At 46.1% G+C, this 23,469-nt stretch overlaps 1 protein-coding gene across 5 annotated transcripts in view; it reads right to left on the bottom strand.

The window, feature by feature from the left end:
• The window catches only part of SDK1 (sidekick cell adhesion molecule 1), a 1,136,389-nt gene that overhangs the window by 96,769 nt on the left and 1,016,151 nt on the right, over nt 1-23,469 (bottom strand). For all 5 annotated transcript variants that reach the window (XM_049902716.1, XM_049902719.1, XM_049902717.1 and 2 more), the window contains 2 exons: nt 16,397-16,591; nt 6,092-6,293 (listed from right to left, as the gene is read on the bottom strand). In XM_049902716.1, the coding sequence (XP_049758673.1) occupies nt 6,092-6,293; nt 16,397-16,591 (397 nt within the window). The remainder of the gene's footprint in view (nt 1-6,091; nt 6,294-16,396; nt 16,592-23,469) is intronic.

The raw sequence follows: 23,469 nt of genomic DNA, 5'->3' as shown, positions 1-23,469 counted from the left end.
TTACCTCCTTGATCTCTCACGCTAAACGTTCCTGTGTGGATATCTGCCACTGGCCAGGCCCCACTAGCTGTACTCTCCAGGGTCTACCTCCCTGCTCCAGCTGAGGCTCACGTCCCTCAGGCCCCCAGCTACAGGCTGAGCCCACCCACACCCTCATCCCCTACCACTTGTTCAGTCAGGAAGTGTGCCAAGCACTTGACAAGCATTATCCCACTGAATCCTCACAACAGCTTGGTGAGGAAGCAATTATTGTTATTCCCACTCTGTGGATGAGAAACCAGATGCCCAGTCCTATTGAATAACTTGCCCATGGCCAGAGGACTGGTAAATGGCTGGGGCTGGGGCAGGACTGGATTAGGGGACTTGGCTTGAAGAAACATTTGTATATCACTTTACATCAGACTAAGATAATATTAATTGTCCACATGAAAATGTGTCCCCAGTCCGCAATGGAGATTTTAGGGGCACAAATGCTCCCCCAAGGTACCGCTTGATGCCATCACTTCATGCCTGGTTCCATCCATCCACCCACCCACCACCCACCCATCTATTCATCTATGCACCCATTCACTTACCCATCCATCTATGCGCTCATCCACCCATTCACCCAACCATCTACCCTCCCCTCCCTCTCTCCCTCTAGTTGTTTAGGGTTATTTGGTCTCATGCGTCAAGCACTGTGCCAAGTTTAAGGCTAGAACTTTGGCCAAACTCTTCTGCGCAGATGATGCTCAGCTCTTCATCGAGCCCTGATGAGTTAGCCACCTGAACTGTGCTTCCAAATGTCGGTGTGGTAGATGCTGCGCTGGGAACTTCTGCCATTACATTAGTGCCACACAGTTCAGTGCTCCACTACTGTCTAGCAACGGTGGGGTTTGGGCCAACCTGCAGCTCTGTGAAGGCCATTCTTTCTTTACTACCCTTTCCTGGTCTAGAAAAGCACGGGGCACGGGGCACGAGGCAGATGCGCGGTAAGTGCATGTCAGTTGGCTACATACCTTGGCCCAGGTGTGAGACTAAGGGGATGGGTGCAGAGGAGAAAAGAAGGCAGAGCTGCCAGTATTAGGCCTGTGCTTGCCCAGCTCACCTCCCTCACCAGGGATCAACTAAGTATCTCTGGGGTCAAAGGCACAATGAGACATCTGAGTGACCAGAGCTCACCCTCTCTGTAGGAAGCCAAGCCAGGTGCCCTAAGACAGGTGAAGATCGGATCGGAGGCTATGCAGCCACCCGGCTGGTCAGATGATAGCGACACTATTTCCCCTGCTGGCCTATAAGCCTCCCCGGCTGCTCTGCCCTACTCAGTTACGTCCCCTGAGCGGTCACCCCAGCCTCACTCTGCATCTCTTCTTTGTACTATTGGTCTACCTCCTAGCCCTAAGCCTCAGCCCAGTCTTCGGCCCTCCACCCCATTGTTCCTGCCACACTCTCTTGGGCCTAGCACCATGCCGGCAGCAGAATAGGACTTCAGCAACTACTAGGTAAATAAACAAATGGACAAACAGTTCTGGAACACTCTTCTTCAGTTCTTCTGATTCCCTAAATTCTGCTCTGCTCATTCTTCTAGGTCTACTTAAGGCTTTGCTTTGGAGTCAGCCAAATCAGGCTTCAAACCCTGGTCCTGCCACCACTAACCGGGCCAGGCATTTATTTTCTCTGAGTCTCATGTTCTGCATCTGTACAGTTGACGATAACGGTGCCCACACTTCCCAGGGCTGCTGTGAAGATTAAATAATAGACTCTACCCTCATGGGGCCTAACAGATCTCGACACTTAGTAGGCATTTAATAAATGTACTTTCTCTTTCTTGTCTTCTGAAAAGCTATCCCTGACTCCCAGCCCAAGCTGACCCAGCTCTCTCCCGGCAGTCCATCGATACTGTCTGCAGCTTCCCTTGGTGCTTGTCACATTAAAAAACCAGTTGCTATCAGTCAGTTGCGACTCATGGCAACTCCATGTGTGTCAGAGTAGATCTGTGCTCCACAGGGTTTTCAGTGGCTGATTTTTCTCAAGTAGATTGCCAGGCGTTTCTTTGAAGACACCTCTGGGTAGACTTGAGCCTCCAACCTCTCAGTTAGCAGCTGAGTGCATTCACTGTTTCCACCACCCAGGGACTCCTTTTCAAATTCAGTGCCTTCCAAATTCTCACTGTCTGAACTTATAAACCGGATGAAAAAAAGATTTGTAAAATTTTTTGCAATAACACTCGCTATCTAAATTCTCGCTTGTAGCCATTCAACACGCAGGGAACTAATAGATTTGGATAAAATAGATTTGGATAACATAGGACCCCACATTATCCAAACTTGCTATCATAACTCCTGCAATGCAAAGCTAGAAGCCAAATGCATTTGGATGTAAGTCTGTGGTTGTGCTGCCTTGGACTGTTAACCCTCGTCTCACATACACACATTTTACCTCCAGGGGGTGGGGGGAGGCATGGAGTACAGTTCAACATTCTTCCCACAGAGCAAAACGCAGACTTTTGCAAATAGAAAAGACTTTGTATATTTATCCATTCATTTTGGTTATGATAATAAAAAACATGAGTCCTGAACATTCTGAAAGCTATCCACCACTGCTCTTACTTATTTATTGTTGAGGCATTGGAAATATTTACTAAGAACTCGCGATCTGCAGTATAAAGAACAAAGAATACCTAACCCACACATAGTAGTCTTGGCCAAGCGTACCAGATTTTTCAAGATTACACAGGAGAAGACACGAAGAACACAATGCAGATGGGGTTGCAGGTTCACGTTCATTGGGCCCCTCTTTGTTTTATGGTGTAATTTCCTTTGGCCCTCGTGCTTTGGATTTGGGTCCACAGCACCAGTTACGGAAGGAACCCACTACTATTGATGTGGCCCATCGCCTAGCACTACTGGAGTCTGCACGGACAGTGCCACCGTTATACCCTAAAGTGACATCCAGAATATTCATGTGGCTCTGGCCTTGGGGACCTTCTCTTTTTCCTAAATGACAACATTACATTTCTGAGTGATGCTAGCTAAGTCTTGCAATTTCAACATCAACCAGAAACCAATGGTGCCTAAATATGTTTTTCAAGCCCAACCCCTTTCCCTAGCACTCTAGCCACTTGCCATTAAGTTGACTTCAACTTCTGGTGACCCCATGTGTGTCAGAGCAGGTCTGTGCTCCATAGGGTTTTCAATGGCTGGTTTTCTGGGAAGCAGATTGCCAGACCTTTCTTCTGAGGTGATTTTGGGTGGGTTCAAATTGCCAACCTTTTGGTTAGTAGCTGAGCACTTAGCCATTTGCTAAAGGACTCCTCCTAGTACTCTAGGCTCATATTTATATCTGCCTCCTAGGGTGGTATAACAGTTAATGTGCTTGGCTGCTAACTGAAAGGCTGGTTGTTCACGTCTACCCAAAGCCAACTCGGAAGAAAGGCCTGGTGATTGACCTACTTCAGAAAAATCAGCCATTGAAAACCCTAAGGAGCACAGTTCTGTGCTGACACACATGGGGTCGCCATGCGTCAAAGTTGGCTTGATGGCAACCAACAACAGCCTAGGCATAGTAACTAGACCTAGATGGTTTAATGCTTTCTGGTTTTTTGCCACTAACAGATTTAGGTAGCTGGTAAAAGTAAAATGAGAAATAAAAAAGGAAATGTAGCTGTCAGGATTATTAAACAGGAAGGGAGATTACACCATGGCAGTGTACAAAATATTGCTTTCCTGGGGTCCTGCCGGGGACATGTTTCTTATGGATATGTAGAGAAAGCACCTGCCCTAGTTCTGGCCCATTAGGAAATTGACAAGAGTCTCTCTTATACCAAATCACACTGTCTGTCCTGAATCATGGACCTTTCCTCCCCAACATGAAGTCCAGAGCACACAATTAGTCCGTTTGATTTCAGACGGCTCCACTACAGAACAGACGGTTGGATTTTTCTGTCTTTCTTTATATGGCTACACAGAGGAGTGAAGTTATTGACGCCCATGAGCACACTGCTAATTAAACTAAGTGCCCAGGGCATCAGCATGGAGCTTATGAAGTAAGGCTGGGCCTGTCTGCTGCCACGCTGTGCCAGTGCCCTGTTCTCCTGGCACTCGGGACCCTCCCAGGAGAATCCCGGGGGTCTCAGGAGATGCCAGTAGTCTCCTTCAAAGGGCTGACTTATGCCTCTTGTGTTCCATTGCTGTCGCTCAGAGGATAAGTGGAATGCTGGCAGCTATGCGGGAGGACAGAGTTGAACGACTTTGGATTGCGGGACTTACTGGCTGCCAAGTCACTGACTGCTGGTAACGAAGGCAAATCTAAACTGAGAGAGCTGAGAGGCACGACAGGGTCCTTCCTCAGCCTGTCTTTCCAGAGATGAGAAAACCGAGTCTGAGAAAGCTCACAATGACAGACTTTTCCCAGGCCAGGCGGCTACGAAGGGTAGACAGAGACCTGAAAGTTTGGCATTCAAGCTGTTAACACTATACTTTCTACCATATCACCAACCAAAAAACCCACTGCTTTCAAGTTGATTCTGACTCCCAGCGACCCTGTGTGACAGAGTAGAACTGCTCCAGAGAGTTTCCTAGGCTGTAGTCTTTACAGAAGCAGATAACCAGGCTTTTCTCTCATGAAGCCACTGGGTGCGTTTGAACTGCCAACCTTTAGGTTAGTAACACATTGCAAACCATTTGCGCCATTAGAGGCCATTGTCAGACCCTCATAAATGAACTCCAAGGAATGGTTTGTGCCCACGAAGCTCTGAGCTACAGGCCCGTGGAATGTCAGCGCCACGAAGAATCTTAGGGATTACCTCTTCCATTTGGAGAAGAAATTGAGACCCAGCACATTTTTGCTTCATTGCTTAACAAATCTCTGCCTCAATTTCCTCATCTGCAAAATGGGAATAATAAAAGTCTGGCCTGCATCCCTACAGGGTTGTTATAAACATGACATGAAACAACATATGCGAATTGTTCTGAATGTTCTAGAATGGAGTACAGTGATGAGATGGTGGTGGCAATGCCTACGGAGGCCCTGGCAGACAGCTTGAACCTCTGGAAGTCAGTTGACCAGATCACTGTGGGAAACATCTCAAGACTGACACCCTTCAGTCTCATTTCCCTAACGTGAAGACTAGCCTTAGAGCTGGGGCAGGTGCAGTGATGGCTCGGGGGTAGAATTCTCGCCTTCCGTGTAGGAGACTCGGGCTTGATTCCGGGCCAGTCCACCTCATGTGCAGCCACCACCTGTCTGTCCTCGGATGCTTTGTGTCGCTAGGTTGTTGAACAGGTTTCAGTGGAGCTTCCAGACTAAGACGGACTAGGAAGAATGGCCTGGTGATCTACTTCTGAAGATAAGCCAGTGAAAACCCTATGGAGCACATGGGTCTGATGCGTAACTGATTATGGAGACGGCACAGGGCTGGGCAGCGTTTTGTTCCATTGTGCATGGGGTCGCCGTGAGTTGGTGCCGGCTCGATGGCAGCTAACGACAACAAATTGCAACTTAGTAATGCAACTAATTTTCTAAACTCCAACACACCAGCGTACGTATCTGAACAAATGCTGTCCCTTTAACAGGTGGCTTGTGCCAAAGAGTCTGAAACATAACTGAGTGAATGGATGTTCTCAGCTTGTTCGCTGGGCACCCCTCCTTCTCCTCAGCAGACGTCACCGATGATATACAGCCCTCAGGCAGAGTCTGTTTTCTGTGCTGCTTCAGAAAGCGCCAAGGGGAAGAACTTCTCCTCCACCCCTGGTGCTTGCAGGCCTAGGCCCACCCCTCGTCCACACCTCCGCTTTCCCCAACACCTGCCTCCTGGGGGCGTGGGTGCCCTAGCCTGCACATCCGAGCTTACCCTCCCCACTACCCATGTACCCTGGGGAGCACAGACCCTGGGGAGGGGCCTGGGTTGGCCCTGGAAGCAGGGATGGAGGGGCAGGAGTGCTGGGGTCCCTAGAACAGGTGTTGACTAGATGGGGCATGAGCTTGCAGTGGGTACTTTTCCAAGGACCACACAAGACTCCCATCCTGCAGGTAGGGCTGGCCGGAGGGGGTGAAAGCAGGGCCGAGAACAGGGCCCCCATTCCTAGGGAGGGTCCTCCTATCCCCACAGTACCTTTCGACCATGCAGGCAGTGACCTCGTGGCTGACAGATGAGGAGTAGGTCTGCCACCCTCCGGCAGGCAGCTCTCGCACCTGCACGGTGAAGTACCGGATTGGGGAGGCGCCGTCACTGCCCGGAGTCCACTGGAGCCGGAGGCTGCGGGCGGTCACCTCTGCCTGGGGGACCATGAGCTCTCGGGGGGGCGCAGGCCGCTCTGAAACCAGAGGACAGGGCAAGGGGCATCTGAGAGGGTGCTCTTCCAGAGGGTGTTTGCGACTTTATGACTGACAGTCACTACAGGTGACGGCCTGGGTAACAAAGACAATCTAGAGGTGATTCCCAGTGTCACGGGGGCATGAAGCCCTCTCCACTGCTCTTTACAGCAGGCTTGAAGGTGACATACTTGGTCTGCTTGGTTCTGGAATGTCCTGCTGTAGGGAAGAAACAGACCTGTTAGTTTCAAGTGAAAATGGAGCTGGGTCAACAGTGATTTTCCAAACCTGCTCCACGTCTCATTGAAGGACACCTGGAGTCACGAGGTTTTGCCGGCTCTTGCAGGCACCTACAGGCTTCCCTGGACTCTCTCCTTCTGCTTTGGGGCTCCATGCATCTGAACATAGAGTTTTCTTGCCCCTGAAGCCAACCTGAGCCTGAGACGTTAAAGGAATCTGTCTCAGCTGTTTTCAGGGGTAAAAGTGTGGGGTGTGAGGCCCTCTCGGTGGTCACTGGTCACTGTCTATGAGGGCGATGGGGAGTCCCCCCTGTGGGACCCACATCTGAACACAGCCCATTCTGTCACTGACTCCTCAGCCATTGATTTCAATAAGAAACACCATAGAGGGAGGAATAATTGTTTAATTGTTTCTTCTGAAGATCATTGATTCGGATGAAAATGTGGGGTGTATAATAAAACAGCGACTGATTGCGGCACCATGGCTGTGAGCAGCCTCTCTCTCACCTCATCAGCATGGTTCCTGTGCGTACACGCTGGGGGTGGGTTTCTCTGCAGCCCTCCTTCCTCGACAGGCCTCCAGGTGACCCCAACTCATGGTGACCCTTTGTGTGTCCGAGTATAACTCTGCTACATAGGGTTTTCAGTGGCTGGTTTTTCAGAAGCAAACCGCCAGGCCTTTCTTCCAAGGTGCCTCTGAGTAGATCTGAACTGCCAACTTTTTGTTTAGTAGCCAAGTGCTTAACCATCTGCACCACCCAGGGACTCTTAAAAGGTAGTAAGTACTCAATAAATGCGAGTTTCTTCCTTCCTCCCTGCCCTCCTTAGATTTAAGATCAGTTCTTCAAATTATTTTTCAAGCACTCTGGGTTCAACTCTTTATTACCGTAAATTGTTTACATCCTTCTTGTAATAAAGGCAACAATAAATACAAAAATAACACTGCTGTTGTTTTTGTTGTTAGCTGCCATCGAGTCAGCCCCTGACTCACGGCAACCCCAAGCACAATGGGATCAGTCTGTTGTGATCCATAGGGTTTTTTTTTTTTAAATAACTTTTATTAAGCTTCAAGTGAACGTTTACAAATCCAATCAGTCTGTCACATATAAGTTTACATACATCTCACTCCCTACTCCCACTTGCTCTCCCCCTATTGAGTCAGCCCTTTCAGTCTCTCCTTTCTTGACAATTTTGCCGGCTTCCCTCTCTCTCTATCCTCCCATCTCTCTCTATCCTCCCATCCCCCCTCCAGACAAGAGTTGCCAACACAATCCCAAGTGTCCACCTGATATAATTAGCTCACTCTTCATCAGCGTCTCTCTCACACCCGCTGACCAGTCCCTTTCATTTCTGATGAGTTGTCTTCGGGGATGGTTCCCGTCCTGTGTCAACAGAAGGTCTGGAGAGCATGGCCGCCGGGATTCCTCCAGTCTCAGTCAGACCATTAAGTCTGGTCTTTTTATGAGAATTTGGGGTCTGCATCCCACTGATCTCCTGCTCCCTCAGGGGTCCTCTGCTGTGCTCCCTGTCAGGGCAGTCATCGATTGTGGCCGGGCACCAACTAGTTCTTCTGGTCTCAAAATGATGTAGGTCTCTGGTTCACATGGCCCTTTCTGTCTCTTGGGCTCTTAGTTGCCGTGTGGGCTTGGTGTTCTTCATTCTCCTTTGCTCCAGGTGGGTTGAGACCAATTGATGCATCTCAGATGGCCGCTTATTAGCATTTAAGACCCCAGACACCACATTTCAAAGTGGGATGCAGAATGATTTCATAATAGAATTATTTTGCCAATTGACTTAGAAGTCCCCTCAAACCATGTTCCCCAGACCCCCGCGCTTGCTCCGCTGACCTTTGAAGCATTCATTTTACCCCGGAAACTTCTTTGCTTTTGGTCCAGTCCAACTGAGCTGACCTTCCATGTATTGACTGTTGTCTTTCCCTTCACCTAAAGCAGTTCTTATCTACTGATTAATCAATAAAAAACCCTCTCCCACCCTCCCTCCCTCCCCGCCTCATAACCACAAAAGTATGTGTTCTTCTCAGGTTTACTATTTCTCAAGATCTTATAATAGTGGTCTTATACAATATTTGTCCTTTTGCCTCTGACTAATTTCGCTCAGCATAGTGCCTTCCAGGTTCCTCCAAGTTATGAAATGTTTCAGAGATTCGTCACTGTTCTTTATCGATGCGTAGTATTCCATTGTGTGAATATACCACAATTTATTTACCCATTCATCCGTTGATGGACACCTTGGTTGCTTCCAACTTTTTGCTATTGTAAACAGAGCTGCAATAAACATGGGTGTGCATATATCTGTTTGTATGAAGGCTCTTGTATCTCTAGGGTACATTCCTAGGAGTGGGATTTCTGGGTTGTATGGTAGTTCTATTTCTAACTGTTTAAGATAACGCCAGATAGATTTCCAAAGTGGTTGTACCATTTTACATTCCCACCAGCAGTGTATGAGAGTTCCAATCTCTCCGCAGCCTCTCCAACATTTATTATTTTGTGTTTTTTGGATTAATGCCAGCCTTGCTGGTGTGAGATGGAATCTCATCGTAGTTTTAATTTGCATTTCTCTAATGGCTAATGATCGAGAGCATTTTCTCATGTATCTGTTGGCTGCCTGAATATCTTCTTTAGAGAAATGTGTGTTCATATCCTTTGCCCACTTCTTGATTGGGTTGTTTGTCTTTTTGTGGTTGAGTTTTGACAGAATCATGTAGATTTTAGAGATCAGGCGCTGGTCGGAGATGTCATAGCTGAAAATTCTTTCCCAATTTGTAGGTGGTCTTTTTACTCTTTTGGTGAAGTCTTTAGATGAGCATAGGTGTTTGATTTTTAGGAGCTCCCAGTTATCGGGTTTCTCTTCATCATTTTTGGTAATGTTTTGTATTCTGTTTATACCTTGTATTAGGGCTCCTAGGGTTGTCCCAATTTTTTCTTCCATGATCTTTATCGTTTTAGTCTTTATGTTTAGGTCTTTGATCCACTTGGAGTTAGTTTTTGTGCATGGTGTGAGGTATGGGTCCTGTTTCATTTTTTTGCAAATGGATATCCAGTTATGCCAGCACCATTTGTTAAAAAGGCTATCTTTTCCCCAGTTAATTGACACTGGTCCTTTGTCAAATATCAGCTGCTCATACGTGGATGGATCTATGTCTGGGTTCTCAATTCTGTTCCATTGGTCTATGTGCCTGTTGTTGTACCAATACCAGGCTGTTTTGACTACTGTGGCTGTATAATAGGTTCTGAAGTCACGTAAGGTGAGGCCTCCCACTTTCTTCTTCTTTTTCAGTAGTGCTTTGCTTATCCGGGGCTTCTTTCCCTTCCATATGAAATTGGTGATTTGTTTCTCTATCCCCTTAAAATAGGACATTGGAATTTGGATCGGAAGTGTGTTAAATGTATAGATGGCTTTTGGTAGAATAGACATTTTTACTATGTTAAGTCTTCCTATCCATGAGCAAGGTATGTTTTTCCACTTAAGTATGTCCTTTTGAATTTCTTGTAGTAGAGCTTTGTAGTTTTCTTTGTATAGGTCTTTTACATCCTTGGTAAGATTTATTCCTAAGTATCTTATCTTCTTGGGGGCTACTGTGAATGGTATTGATTTGGTTATTTCCTCTTCGGTGTTCTTTTTGTTGATGTAGAGGAATCCAAGTGATTTTTGTATGTTTATTTTATAACCTGAGACTCTGCCAAACTCTTCTATTAGTTTCAGTAGTTTTCTGGAGGATTCCTTAGGGTTTTCTGTGTATATAATCATGTCATCTGCAAATAGTGATAACTTTACTTCTTCCTTGCCAATCCGGATACCTTTTATTTCTTTGTCTAGCCTAATTGCCCTGGCTAAGACTTCCAACACGGTGTTGAATAAGAGCGGTGATAAAGGGCATCCTTGTCTGGTTCCCGTTCTCAAGGGAAATGCTTTCAGGTTCTCTCCATTTAGAGTGATATTGGCTGTTGGCTTTGCATAGATGCCCTTTATTATGTTGAGGAATTTTCCTTCAATTCCTATTTTGGTAAGAGTTTTTATCATGAATGGGTGTTGGACTTTGTCAAATGCCTTTTCTGCATCAATTGATAAGATCATGTGGTTTTTGTCTTTTGTTTTATTTATGTGATGGATTACATTAATGGTTTTTCTGATATTAAACCAGCGTTGCATACCTGGTATAAATCCCACTTGATCAGGGTGAATTATTTTTTTGATGTGTTGTTGGATTCTATTGGCTAGAATTTTATTGAGGATTTTTGCATCAATGTTCATGAGGGATATAGGTCTATAATTTTCTTTTTTTGTAATGTCTTTACCTGGTTTTGGTATCAGGGAGATGGTGGCTTCATAGAATGAGTTGGGTAGTATTCCGTCATTTTCTATGCTTTGGAATACCTTTAGTAGTAGTGGTGTTAACTCTTCTCTGAAAGTTTGGTAGAACTCTGCAGTGAAGCCGTCCGGGCCAGGGCTTTTTTTTTGTTGGGAGTTTTTTGATTACCGTTTCAATCTCTTTTTTTGTTATGGGTCTATTTAGTTGTTCTACTTCTGAATGTGTTAGTTTAGGTAGGTAGTGTTTTTCCAGGAATTCATCCATTTTTTCTAGGTTTTCAAATTTGTTAGAGTACAATTTTTCATAATAATCTGAAATGATTCTTTTAATTTCATTTGGTTCTGTTGTGATGTGGTCCTTCTCATTTCTTATTCGGGTTATTTGTTTCCTTTCCTGTATTTCTTTAGTCAGTCTAGCCAATGGTTTATCAATTTTGTTAATTTTTTCAAAGAACCAGCTTTTGGCTTTGCTAATTCTTTCGATTGTTTTTCTGTTCTCTAATTCATTTAGTTCAGCTCTAATTTTTATGATTTGTTTTCTTCTGGTGCCTGATGGATTCTTTTGTTGCTCACTTTCTATTTGTTCAAGTTGTAGGGACAGTTCTCTGATTTTGGCTCTTTCTTCTTTTTGTATGTGTGCATTTATTGATATAAATTGGCCTCTGAGCACTGCTTTTGCTGTGTCCCAGAGGTTTTGATAGGAAGTATTTTCACTCTCGTTGCTTTCTATGAATTTCCTTATTCCCTCCTTGATGTCTTCTATAACCCAGTCTTTTTTCAGGAGGGTATTGTTCATTTTCCAAGTATTTGATTTCTTTTCCCTCGTTTTTCTGTTATTGATCTCTAGTTTTATTGCCTTGTGGTCTGAGAAGATGCTTTGTAATATTTCGATGTTTTGGACTCTGCAAAGGTTTGTTTTATGACCTAATATGTGGTCTATTCTAGAGAATGTTCCATGTGCGCTAGAAAAAAAGTATATTTTGCAGCAGTTGGGTGGAGAGTTCTGTATAAGTCAATGAGGTCAAGTTGGTTGATTGTTGTAATTAGATCTTCCGTGTCTCTGTTGAGCTTCTTACTGGATGTCCTGTCCTTCTCTGAAAGTGGTGTGTTGAAGTCTCCTACTATAATTGGGGAGGTATCTATCTCGCTTTTCAATTCTGTTAAAATTTGATTTATGTATCTTGCAGCCCTGTCATTGGGTGCATAAATATTTAATATGGTTATGTCTTCCTGATCAATTGTCCCTTTTATCGTTATATAGTGTCCTTCTTTATCCTTTGTGGTGGATTTAAGTCTAAAGTCTATTTTGTCAGAAATTAATATTGCTACTCCTCTTCTTTTTTGCTTATTGTTTGCTTGATATACTTTTTTCCATCCTTTGAGTTTTAGTTTGTTTGTGTCTCTAAGTCTAACGTGTGTCTCTTGTAGGCAGCATATAGATGGATCGTGTTTCTTTATCCAGTCTGTGACTCTCTGTCTCTTTATTGGTGCATTTAGTCCATTTACATTCAGGGTAATTATAGATAAATAAGTTTTTAGTGCTGTCATTTTGATGCCTTTTTATGTGTGTTGTTGACAATTTCATTTTTCCACATACTTTTTTGTGCTGAGGTGTTTTTCTTAGTAAATTGTGAGATCCTCATTTTCATAGTGCTTGACTTTATGTTAGTTGAGTCGTTACGTTTTTCTTGGTTTTTATCTTGAGTTATAGAGTTGTTATACCTTTTTGTGGTTACCTTATTATTTACCCCTATTTTTCTAAGTAAAAACCTAACTTGTATTGTTCTATATCGCCTTGTATCACTCTCCATATGGCAGTTCAATGCCTCCAGTATTTAGTCCCTCTTTTTGATTATTGTGATCTTTTACCTATTGACTTCCATGATTCCCTGTTATGTGTATTTTGTTTTTTTAATTAATCTTAATTTGTTTGTTTTTGTGATTTCCCTATTTGAGTTGATATCAGGACGATCTGTTTTGTGACCTTGTGTTGTGCTGATATCTGATATTATTGGTTCTCTGACCAAACAATATCCTTTAGTATTTCTTGTAGCTTTGGTTTGGTTTTTGCAAATTCTCTAAACTTGTGTTTGTCTGTAAATATCTTAATTTCGCCTTCATATTTCAGAGAGAGTTTTGCTGGATATATGATCCTTGGTTGGCAGTTTTTCTCCTTCAGTGTTCTGTATATGTCGTCCCATTCCCTTCTTGCCTGCATGGTTTCTGCTGAGTAGTCAGAACATATTCTTACTGATTCTCCCTTGAAGGAAACCTTTCTTTTTTCCCTGGCTGCTTTTAAAATTTTCTGTTTATCTTTGGTTTTGGTGAGTTTGATGATAATATGTCTTGGTGTTTTTCTTTTTGGATCAATCTTAAATGGGGTTCGATGAGCATCTTGGATAGCTATCCTTTCGTCTTTCATGATGTCAGGGAAGTTTTCTGTCAGGAGTTCTTCAACTATTTTCTCTGTGTTTTCTGTCCCCTCTCCCTGTTCTGGGACTCCAATCACCCGCAGGTTATCCTTCTTGATAGAGTCCCACATAATTCTTAGGGTTTCTTCATTTTTTTTAATTCTTTTATCTGATTTTTTTTCAGCTATGTTGGTGTTGATTCCCTGGTCCTCCAGATGTCCCAGTCTGCATTCTAATTGCTCAAGTCTGCTCCTCTGACTTCCTAGTGTGTTGTCTAATTCTGTTATTTTATTGTTAATCTTTTGGATTTCTACATGTTGTCTCTCTATGGATTCTTGCAACTTATTAATTTTTCCAGTATGTTCTTGAATAATCTTTTTGAGTTCTTCAACAGTTTTATCAGTGTGTTCCTTGGCTTTTTCTGCAGATATCCTAATTTCATTTGTGATATCATTAAGCATTCTGTAAATTAGTTTTTTATATTCTGTATGTGATAATTCCAAGATTGTATCTTCATTTGGGAAAGATTTTGATTCTTTTGTTTGGGGGGTTGGAGAAGCTGTCACGGTCTGCTTCTTTAAGTGGTTTGATATGGATTGTTGTCTCCGAGCCATCACTGGGAAACTAGTTTTTCCAGAAAATCCGCTAAAAAAAAACTGCAGTCAGATCCCTATCAGAGTTCTCCCTCTGGCTCAGGCTATTCGATGTTAATGAAGCCGCCTGGGGTGGGTGGGGGAGGGAACAGAGAGATAGGAGAGTAGCACCTCAGAATATAGCCAGAGTTGCTTGTCTTGCTTGGAATGACTATTATATCTGAGATTCCCGCGGGCGCGTTGCCTATGTGTGCTGGCTGTGTGGAGATTGCCCCCGGGGGGTCTGGCCCGCTGGAGTCACGGTCAGATCCTCCGCTTCCAGCCCCACGCCCAGCGTCAAGGCTCCCCTACTGGGACAGTGCACTCTCAACTCCAAAATCAGTCGCTGCCTCCCGGGGACTTCTCGTCCCTCCAGCCACGTGGCCGTGCCGCCCCCGAGAACCAATTGGGCCTCCTCCCGGGGTTAGTTCAGATGGGTGGAGTAGCTCCCCGTGCTTGTGCCGTGATCGAGTGTCCCGGCTGGGACGCTGTTCTCCCCGCTCCAATACCAGTCGCTGCCTCCCGGGGACTTCTCCTACCGGCTGCGTCCCACGCCGCCCATAGGGTTTTCACTGGCTGATTTCCCTCCTAGTCTGTCTTAGTTTGAAAGCTCTGCTGAAACCTATTCAGCATCAGAGCAACAAGCAAGCCTCCACAGACAGACAGGTGGTGACTGTACATGAGGTACACTGGCCGGGAATCAAACCCAGTTCTCCCACACAGAAGGTGAGGATTCTACTCCCGAGCTACTGCTGCCCCGTCATCTACTGAGAACCTACTTTGTGAGAGTCTGTCTTCTCTGGGAACAGTCTCGATAGCAAATGTGCATGTCGCCCTCACTGTGTACCAGGCACCGTCCTCAGAGCTTCACGTGCATGGACTCATAGACTTCTTATCACAGAGCCATGGGGTCACTCCTGAAATTATCCCCAGTTTACAGATGAGGCTACCACAGCACGGAGTGGGGAGGGACTTGCCCACAGCCACACAGCAGGTGGATGGTCTGACCCAGAGTCTGTGCTCGCATCGACTACTCCGAGCTGGGGTCCCTCCACCAGCCGTCTCCCGTCAGGCAGGCCCAGGGAGCTCCTTCCTGCCCCAATTTATTTCCAAGATCTCTAGGCCTGGCTGTGACATCAGAACCTAGAGTTCAAGCCATGGTTGCTTTGGTCAGAGGCCCCTACCACTGAGGAGAGGGCCAGCTGTGGGGTGGCTTCCAGGCAAAAGGCCTGCGGAGGTGTGGCAGGAGAGGAGCCAATGCTTGCTGAGACAGGAGCCTGTGGTGGGTGTTTGTGGAAGGTGTAGGTCTCGGGGTCCCTAAGGCATAGGTGCAGCCCCAGCCCTACAGCTGTGTGTCCTGGGCATGCGTGATGGTTAACCTTCTATGCCTACCGGACAAGGCTGTGTCCTCAGTGGTTTGGCGGACACCAGACTGGGTGCTCCTCCACAATGTAATATAATGTAATCATCTTCCATGATGTAATCTGATGTGAGCAGACAACCAGTTGAAAGAGGAGTTTCCTTAGGGGCGTGGCCTGCCTCCAGTATACACTGTAAATGGATGTCTGACAATGCTCGCTCTCTCTTGACCCTGCATACTTCTCGTCACCTGATCTCCTGTTCCTGGATGTGAGCCTACAGAGTCTCCAGCCTACTGCCTGACCTGCAGATTTTGGATTCACCAGCCCCCACAACCCCATGAGCCAGCAGAGGTCTCCAGCCTGCCACCTGACCTACGGATTTCGGACTTGCCAGCCCCTACAACTGTGTGAGCCATTTCCCTGCAGTAAATCTCTATTTATATATATATACAAGTCTCACTGGTTTTGCTCCTCTAGAGAACCCAGAAAAAGACAGCATGTTACTTGGTTTGTCTGAGCCTCAATCTCTGCTTCTGTAAAATGAGAGCCCACACTGCATTCCTCGGTGGGTTGTGGTGAGGATAAGTCAAGGTGATGTACATCAAGCACCAAACACAGTGTTGGGAACAGAGAGGGCCAGTGGATGAGTTTCTATCAGTACTATTATTTAGGAAACATATGTCTTGATACCTTCTCAACTGGGGTCACCATGAGTTGGCATTGACTCATGGCATTGGGTTTTGATTTTGGTTTTCTCAACTGGGTATACAGTTTGGAGCATCAGAGATGGGGTGCCTGGCTTTGGAGTTGACATCCAAACATTGCTCCCCTCTGTGCAACCTTGTCAAGTCACATGGCCTCTCTGAGCGAAACTCTGTATCTTTAAATGGGACACTTGTACCTACCTGAGCAAGCAGAAGGAGATGGGATGCTGAGCTACACTGATGCTAGATGAGAACCAGTCCAGCTCCATGCCTAGCCAAGCAGGTGCAAAACAAATGTCTTGTTCCTTCTGTTTCTTTGGAGGTAAGGCCCCCTCCCCGCAACCGTGCCGCCCACAGGGACCTGATTAAGGAGCCCCCCCTTTTTTTTTTCTGCACCCATGGCTGTGTGCTCTGGGCCCAAGGTCTTACCTCTCTTCTCGGTGGTGATGACAGTGGCCTCCAGCGGCTCCCCCCAGCCTTGCCTCGTCTTAGCTGACAGCCGGAAGATGTAGGCCGACTCGGGGGCCAGCTCGGTAGCTGTGAACTGCCGCACAGTGGCGCCAACCTCCACTGTGGTGAAGGTGTTGGGGCTGCTGGTGGCCAGGCGGTAGGCGATCTGGTAGCCTGCAGGGGAGCAGGGGACAGAGAAGGGGTAAGAGCTGCTTGGCCATCCAGCCACTCACCTGGAGAAAATGCCACAGGCCTAAAACCCACCAGTTGCCATTGAGTCGATCGCAACTCAGGATGACAGCATGTGTGGAGAGTAGAACTGCTCCAAAGGGCTTTCAGGGCTGTAACCTTTCAGAAGCAGACTGCCAGGCCTTTCTTCCTAGACACTTCTGGGTGGGTTTGAACGGCCAACCTTTCGGTTAGCAGTTGAGCACATTAGCTGTTTCTGCCACCAGGGCTCCTGCCATGCGCCTGCCACTCCCTAATAACTTCTGTGCTGGAAAGCCATTTGTTTCTCTGTGATTCCCTTCCTCCTCACCCAGCCTCTCGGAGGCAGACACGGTGTATGCTGAAAGGGAAATGACACCTATGGTGATGAATGGAGGGGCTGCTGAGTGCTAATCTGCTGTGAAACCTGCTCCACTCCTCATCCTTCACAGGAACGAGATGTGAACAGTTTCATTTTCCCCGAGGATATGGGCACGCTGAGAGCATGTTGCCGCAGCCTGCAAACTTGTCACTGAGTGTATCTGGTGGGTGGAGGCCGAGCAGAGTCTTAGTCTGTCTCCTTTCCCTCCACCCAGTCTGGGGGCCACTGGTGCCTTCTGCGGAAAAGTTCTTCAGGACTGCAGAGGCCGGGACGCCACATGGGCCTCCAGCTGCCTCTTCCTCCTGCTCTCCATGCTTCCGTTCTCACTGTCCCTGTCGGCCCAGGTCACACCTCCCTGAGCCACAGTGAATGGTACAGAGCCTCCGACTCCTTCCTCCTGGCCCAGCATCCTTGCCCCCCGCCCCAGAAGATGCCCCCATGGCATCTCCGAGCTGGGGGGCTCCACTTTGAATCACCCTCTTCTTGTCAAGGAAGCAGAGTGCTTGTGAATCAGGTCAGGGCAGGCTTGGCAGCCCTGAAGGTTTGCACACAGGTCCTTGATTACTAAGGGTCTGTGGTTGATCAGACCTTATTAGTGATCAAACCTCTCTAGCCAGTGCTTTCTGCAGAGGCAGAGCTAATGCCGCCAGACTGGCCATCACACTGCACTGGTGTGGCCCATTTGGGCGCCCAGACAGCATGGGGTCCAGCTGCCAAGCTCCTATGCTGATTAAAGCAGAGCTGATGTGGGGCTGCAGGGTCCAAAAGTTAACGTCAGCCAAACTGCTCACATCATACGAGGGGAAACAAACGCAAGGACGGAAACCAGGCCAGTGGCGCTGAGCTCAGGCTTTGGGCCCTGCCGCCCATGGGCAGGGGCGTAGGGCGTGGGAGGGGGAGGAATGGGACACTTGCCCCTGAACGCAAGTCCAAGGGGCGCCAGAGGAGGCACAGAATAACATTCGGAGGTGCCACCAATGTGAAAGGCACCTGAGTGAGGCAGCTGGACAGGAGGGGGAAGGCGTTTCTGCTGACGCATTGCCACTATCAATATCTATTCATTTTGAAATGGAGTCAGGGGCACAACTTAGAGATTGTCTCTAGGTGCTCATTGCCTTCACTACACCCTTGTCTATGGCCCACCTTTGAGGGGCTGGGCCAGCAGTCTCACTGGTCCAGCACTGCCCAAGCTCCCCAGTCCTCTCTACTCTGGGGAACCTCCCTCAGCTGCTCTTGTTTTCCTTCTCTCCAGGGCTCGACACACTGGTGACACAGCTACTTGCATCCCCCAGTTTCTGCTCTTGTCACTGATCCAACAGCATGAGGAGCTTCACCAGCCACCACTGGGGCAGCCACGAGGATGACTACATGGAGGTCTACCTAGAGAGTGTCCCAGCCCCTGATGGCTGCTAGCCATCATAAGGCTACCGTCCCCATGCAGACAGGGATGGCGTGTCTAGCCTAGTCCATCGAGATGCCAGTGTAGGCCCAGATGTTGGCAGAACCCTGCAGTCCTGCCTCCTCCATTGCCACTGCCTTCATTACATCACTGCTTTCCCTCCAATGAACTGGCACTTCCCCCGCCATGGCAGTCAGTTGTCTCTGGGGTTTCCTAGAAGTGGCCCAGCTGGCCCCAGGCCATGGACAGGGTATCCTGCCAGAAACTGGTCCAGTTCCATCCATTGACTGGTGGCTGGCAGCCCCAGAGACAACACGGTGGTTCTTTACCCATATCTTCCCTCCACCTCTCTCCCCTCACCTAGTCATAGGGTGGCGGGGTCTGAGGTTGAGGTGCAGTGGGAATCCAACCCCAAACCTCTCGGACCCTTGAACACCTTGTCATTAACCGCCATCAAGTCGGCCCGGACTCAGGGAAACCCCCTGCACGTCAGAAAAGAACAGTGCTCCGTGGGATTTGGTGGCTGGTTTTTCTGGAAGTAGATAACCAGGACTTTGTTATGATTTAAGTTGTTTTTATTTAAACAGCCATCAACAAAAAAAACCCATGGCTGAGTCCATTTCAGCTCACAGCGACCCTTGAGACAGAGTAGAACTGCCCTAAAGGGTTTCCAAGGGTGTCAGCTTTACAGAAGCAGATTGCCACATCTTTCTCCTGCCAAGCCGCTGGTGGATTCGAACCACTGAGCTTTCTTTCGGTTAGCAGCGGAATACTTAACCACTGCGCCACCAGAACTCCTTGATTTTTATTTAAATAGAGGTATTACGATTGATTATTACCTTTTGAGTGGTATATTTACAGGGTACAAAAAGAGTAAGAAAGGTGCAAAAGAAATAGTGCAAAGTCCGTCTCCCTCGCCCTGACTCCCACGCCTCTCACACCCCCTTCCCAAAGGCAAGCAAAACCACCAGCTTCTTATGAGTCTTTCTGTTGACAAGCTAAGACTACGGAATTATGAATGCATTTAGAGAGATCTCCTCATTCTTTGCTGCCCACCGCGGCCTATGGTACAGCTCGTCCTGCGTTTTGCTGCTCTCATTACCATCTCTATGGCTAGCATTTGCTTTGGTTTGTTTGATGTCCGCTTTCTCTTTTCATCATTTGGAAGGTTCATTATCTATTTTCGGTTCTTTATGCACTTACCCTTAGAGTTACAATTTATGCAATTTCCCCGATCCCCCGTGTCTTTAGACAGCATCTACTGACTCCACAGGAATGAAGATGACACCGGCATTCTTCCCCTTCTTCTCGCCTTCCGCCTTTTCCATCACACAATTTTGGTTACTTATGTCGTTGCTTTTAGTTCTTCTAGTATTTGCCTTTACACTTTTAAATGCATTCATACCCCATCATTTTATTTCCTAGCTCGGGAGGGATTATATCTTTTGACCCTCCCCCACTGCCATGAAAGGTGTGTAAATCCACGTTCTGTCATTACCTCTAACCTTCTCAATATGTCTACCTCCGGCTTTTACGAGATCTATTATTGTTTGTATGTGCTTGTGATTTACAGCGTGTGCGCTTTGCCGTGCCATCAGGGACTGCGGGAGAATGTCAGTGCCCATGTTCAGCAGATGTGAGTGTGGCACACGCGGGAGATCAAAGCTTGGGTGGAACAGCTGGCCCCCTCCCAGAGCAGGGCCATCTGTGTGGGAGTGGGATTCCCACAGAGAAGCCAAAGCAGACCTCACAGCGACCAGGCGTCTGCCAGAGGCCTTGGCAATGATTCGTACTTCCCCCGACCACTGGAGGAAACTCAATCTGTGCATACAGAACACTGCCTGATGTCGTTATCAACAGCATATTTTTGAAACTAAAGAAACTAAAGAAGGATATTTTACAAAGACAAACCAAGCCAAACTTTATAATCACATGCCAAGTCAAGACTGGCAGATATAAGCCTTACCAATAAGAACACCATACGTGTTATAGATTGAACTGTGTTCCCCAAAAATGTGTGTTGTAAATCCTAACTTCTATGGCTGTTGTTATAATCCCATTTGGGAATGGGTTGTCTTTGTTATGTTAATGAGGCAGGATTAGTGTAGGGTATATCTTGAGTCAGTCTCTTACAAAATATAAAAGGAGCAGATTGAGCAAGCAGAGATGGGGGAAGATAGACGCCAAGCCACATGGAGATCTCCAAGGGACCAGGAAACAGAAGCTGGAGAGCCAAGGACCTTCTTCCAGGGCCAACACGAAGAGAAAGCCTTCCCCTAAAACTGGCTCCCTGAATTTGGACTTCTAGTCTCCTGAACTGCAAGAAAATAAATTTCTGTTTGTTAAAGCCATCCACTTGTGGTATTTCTGTTATAGCAGCACTAGATAACTAAGACAGTACGACATAATACTTTTAAAATATCAAGGACGATGGTAATCCAGTGTAAGTGAGTTTGGCCATGTACATAGTCACACTTAGTGAGGAAGAGACAGCAGCCCTTCCCCAGAAGCAAGCATGAAGTTTCCATTGAAAACACACTAATGCTAACTTGAGCATTGAACTCTTTGACGATCTGTCTATGTGGAATCAAACTGACAACAGCAACTCGAAAGATTAGATAGGAAGTTTAGGGGGCAGTGAGTTTATGTTAATGGAGGTCAACTCAGAAGAGGAGAGTGAGGATGGTTTTACATCTCAACGATGTAATCCATGTCACTGAACTGTACATGTAGAAACTGTTCAATGGGTATATGTTTTGATTGTACATTCTCTACGATAAAATAAATAAAAAAAAATAGACTAACGTTTATGTATCGGGGTTTGGGCCATGTCTGTCCACACACTGATAAAAATTTTTTTTTTTTTTATTACCTCACTAACTTTGAACAGTGGTTAAAAGGCCTCTAATTTAACATGTGTAAAAACATGCCTATAGGTAAGCTCCATCCCCCATCTGTCAGTGTGTCCTGCTGTGGTGGCTGTGTGTTGCTGTGATGCTCGAAGCTATGTCACCTCATTTCACATACTGGCAGGGTCACCCAGCATGGATAGGTTTCAGTGGAGCTTCTAAAATAAGACAGGCTAGGAAGAACGGCCTGGTGATCTACTTTCAAAAATTAGCCAGTGAACACCCTGGGGAGGCATTCTTCCACCACGTGTCTGTCAGTTTGTCACACCGTGGTGGCTTGAGTGTTGCTGTGATCCTGGAAGCTTTGCTAGGGGTATTCCAAATATCAGCAGGGTTCCCCTTTGTGGACAGGTGTCAGCTGAGCTTCCAAACTAAGACAGACTAGGAAGAAAGACCTGGAAGTCTACTTCTAAAGAAACTGGCCGGTGAAAACCTTATGAAGAGCAGCAGAACAGTGTCTGATATCGTGCTGAAAGACGAGCTTCTCAGGTTGGAAAGCACTCAAAATACGACTGCGGAAGAGCCGTCTCCTCAAAGTAGGGCTGTCTCCTCAAAGTAGGGCCCACCTTAAGGATGTGGATGGAGTCAAGCTTTCAGGACCTTCATTTGCTGATGTGGCATGACTCAAAATGAGAAGAAACAGCTGCAAATGTCCATTAATAATCAGAACGTGGATTATAAGAAGTATGAATCTAGGAAAATTGGAAGTCATGAAAAATGAAATGTAACGCATAAACATCAATATCCTTGGCATTTGTAAGCTGAAATAGACTGGTAATCGCCATTTTGAACCAGATAACCATATGGTCTACTATGCTAGGAATGACAAATCGAGGAGGAATGGCATCACATTCATCATCAAAAAGAACATTTCAAGATCTCTCCTGAAGTACAGCACTGTCAGTGATGGGATGATATCTGTATGCCTACAAAGAAGACCAGTTAATATGACTATTATTCACATTTATGCACCAACCACTAAGGCAAAAGATGAAGAAAGTGAAGGCTTTTACCAACTTGTGCAGTCTGAAATTTATCAAACATGCAATCAAGAAGACTGATACTTACCAGTGATTGAAATGTGAAAGTCAGAAACAAAGGAGGATTGGTAGTTAGAAAACATGGCTTTGGTGATAGAAACAACACTATAGATTGCATGTTAGAATTTTACAAGACCAACAACTTCATTGCAAATACGTTTTTTCAACAACATGAATGATGACTATACACATGGACTTCGCCAGATGGAATACACAGGAATCAAATGAACTACATCTGTGGACACAGTCAGAACAAGGTCAGGAGCCAACTGTGGAAAAGACCATAAATTGCTCACATGCAAGTTCAGGTTGAAGTTGAAGAAAATTAGAAAAAGTCCACAAGAGCCAAAGTATGACTTTGAGCATATCCCACCTGAATTCAGACACCATCTCAAGAATAGATTTGACGCATTGAACACTAATGACCAAAGATCAGACAAATTGTGGGATGACATCAAGGACATCGTACTTGAAGAAAGTACATGGTCATTAAAAAGACAGGAAAGAAAGAAAAGACCAAAATGGATGTCAGAACACAGTATGAAACTTGCTCTTGAACGTAGAGTAACTAAAGCAAAAAGAAGAAATGATGAAGTAAAAGAACTCAACAGCAGATTTCAAAGGGGGGCTTGAGAAGGCAAAGTAAAGTATAACAATGAAATGTGTAAAGACCTAGAGCTAGAAAACCAAAAGGGAAGAACATGCTTGTCATTTCTCAAACTGAAGAAAAAATTCAAGCCTTGAGTTGCAATATTGAAGAATTCTATGGGGAAAATATCAAACGATGCAGGAAGCATCAAAAGAAGATGGAAGGGATACACAGAGTCACTGTACCAAAAAGAACTGGTTGATGTTCAACCTTTTCAGGAGGCAGCGTATGATCAAAAACCGAAGGTACTTAAGGAAGAGGTCCAAGCTGCATTGAAGGCAATGGTGCAAAAGAAGGCTCCAGGGATTGGTGGAACACCAATTGAGATGTTTCAACATACGGATGCAGCACTGGAAGCACTTACTCGTCTACACCAAGAAATTTGGAAGACTGCTACCTGGCCAACCAACTGGAAGAGATCCATATTTTTACCCATCCCAAAGAAGGGAATCCAACAGAATGCTGA

The sequence above is a fragment of the Elephas maximus genome, chromosome 12 (genome assembly GCF_024166365.1).
Source record: "Elephas maximus indicus isolate mEleMax1 chromosome 12, mEleMax1 primary haplotype, whole genome shotgun sequence".
Lineage (NCBI taxonomy): Eukaryota > Metazoa > Chordata > Mammalia > Proboscidea > Elephantidae > Elephas > Elephas maximus.
This window is presented reverse-complemented; position numbering and strand designations above follow the sequence as displayed.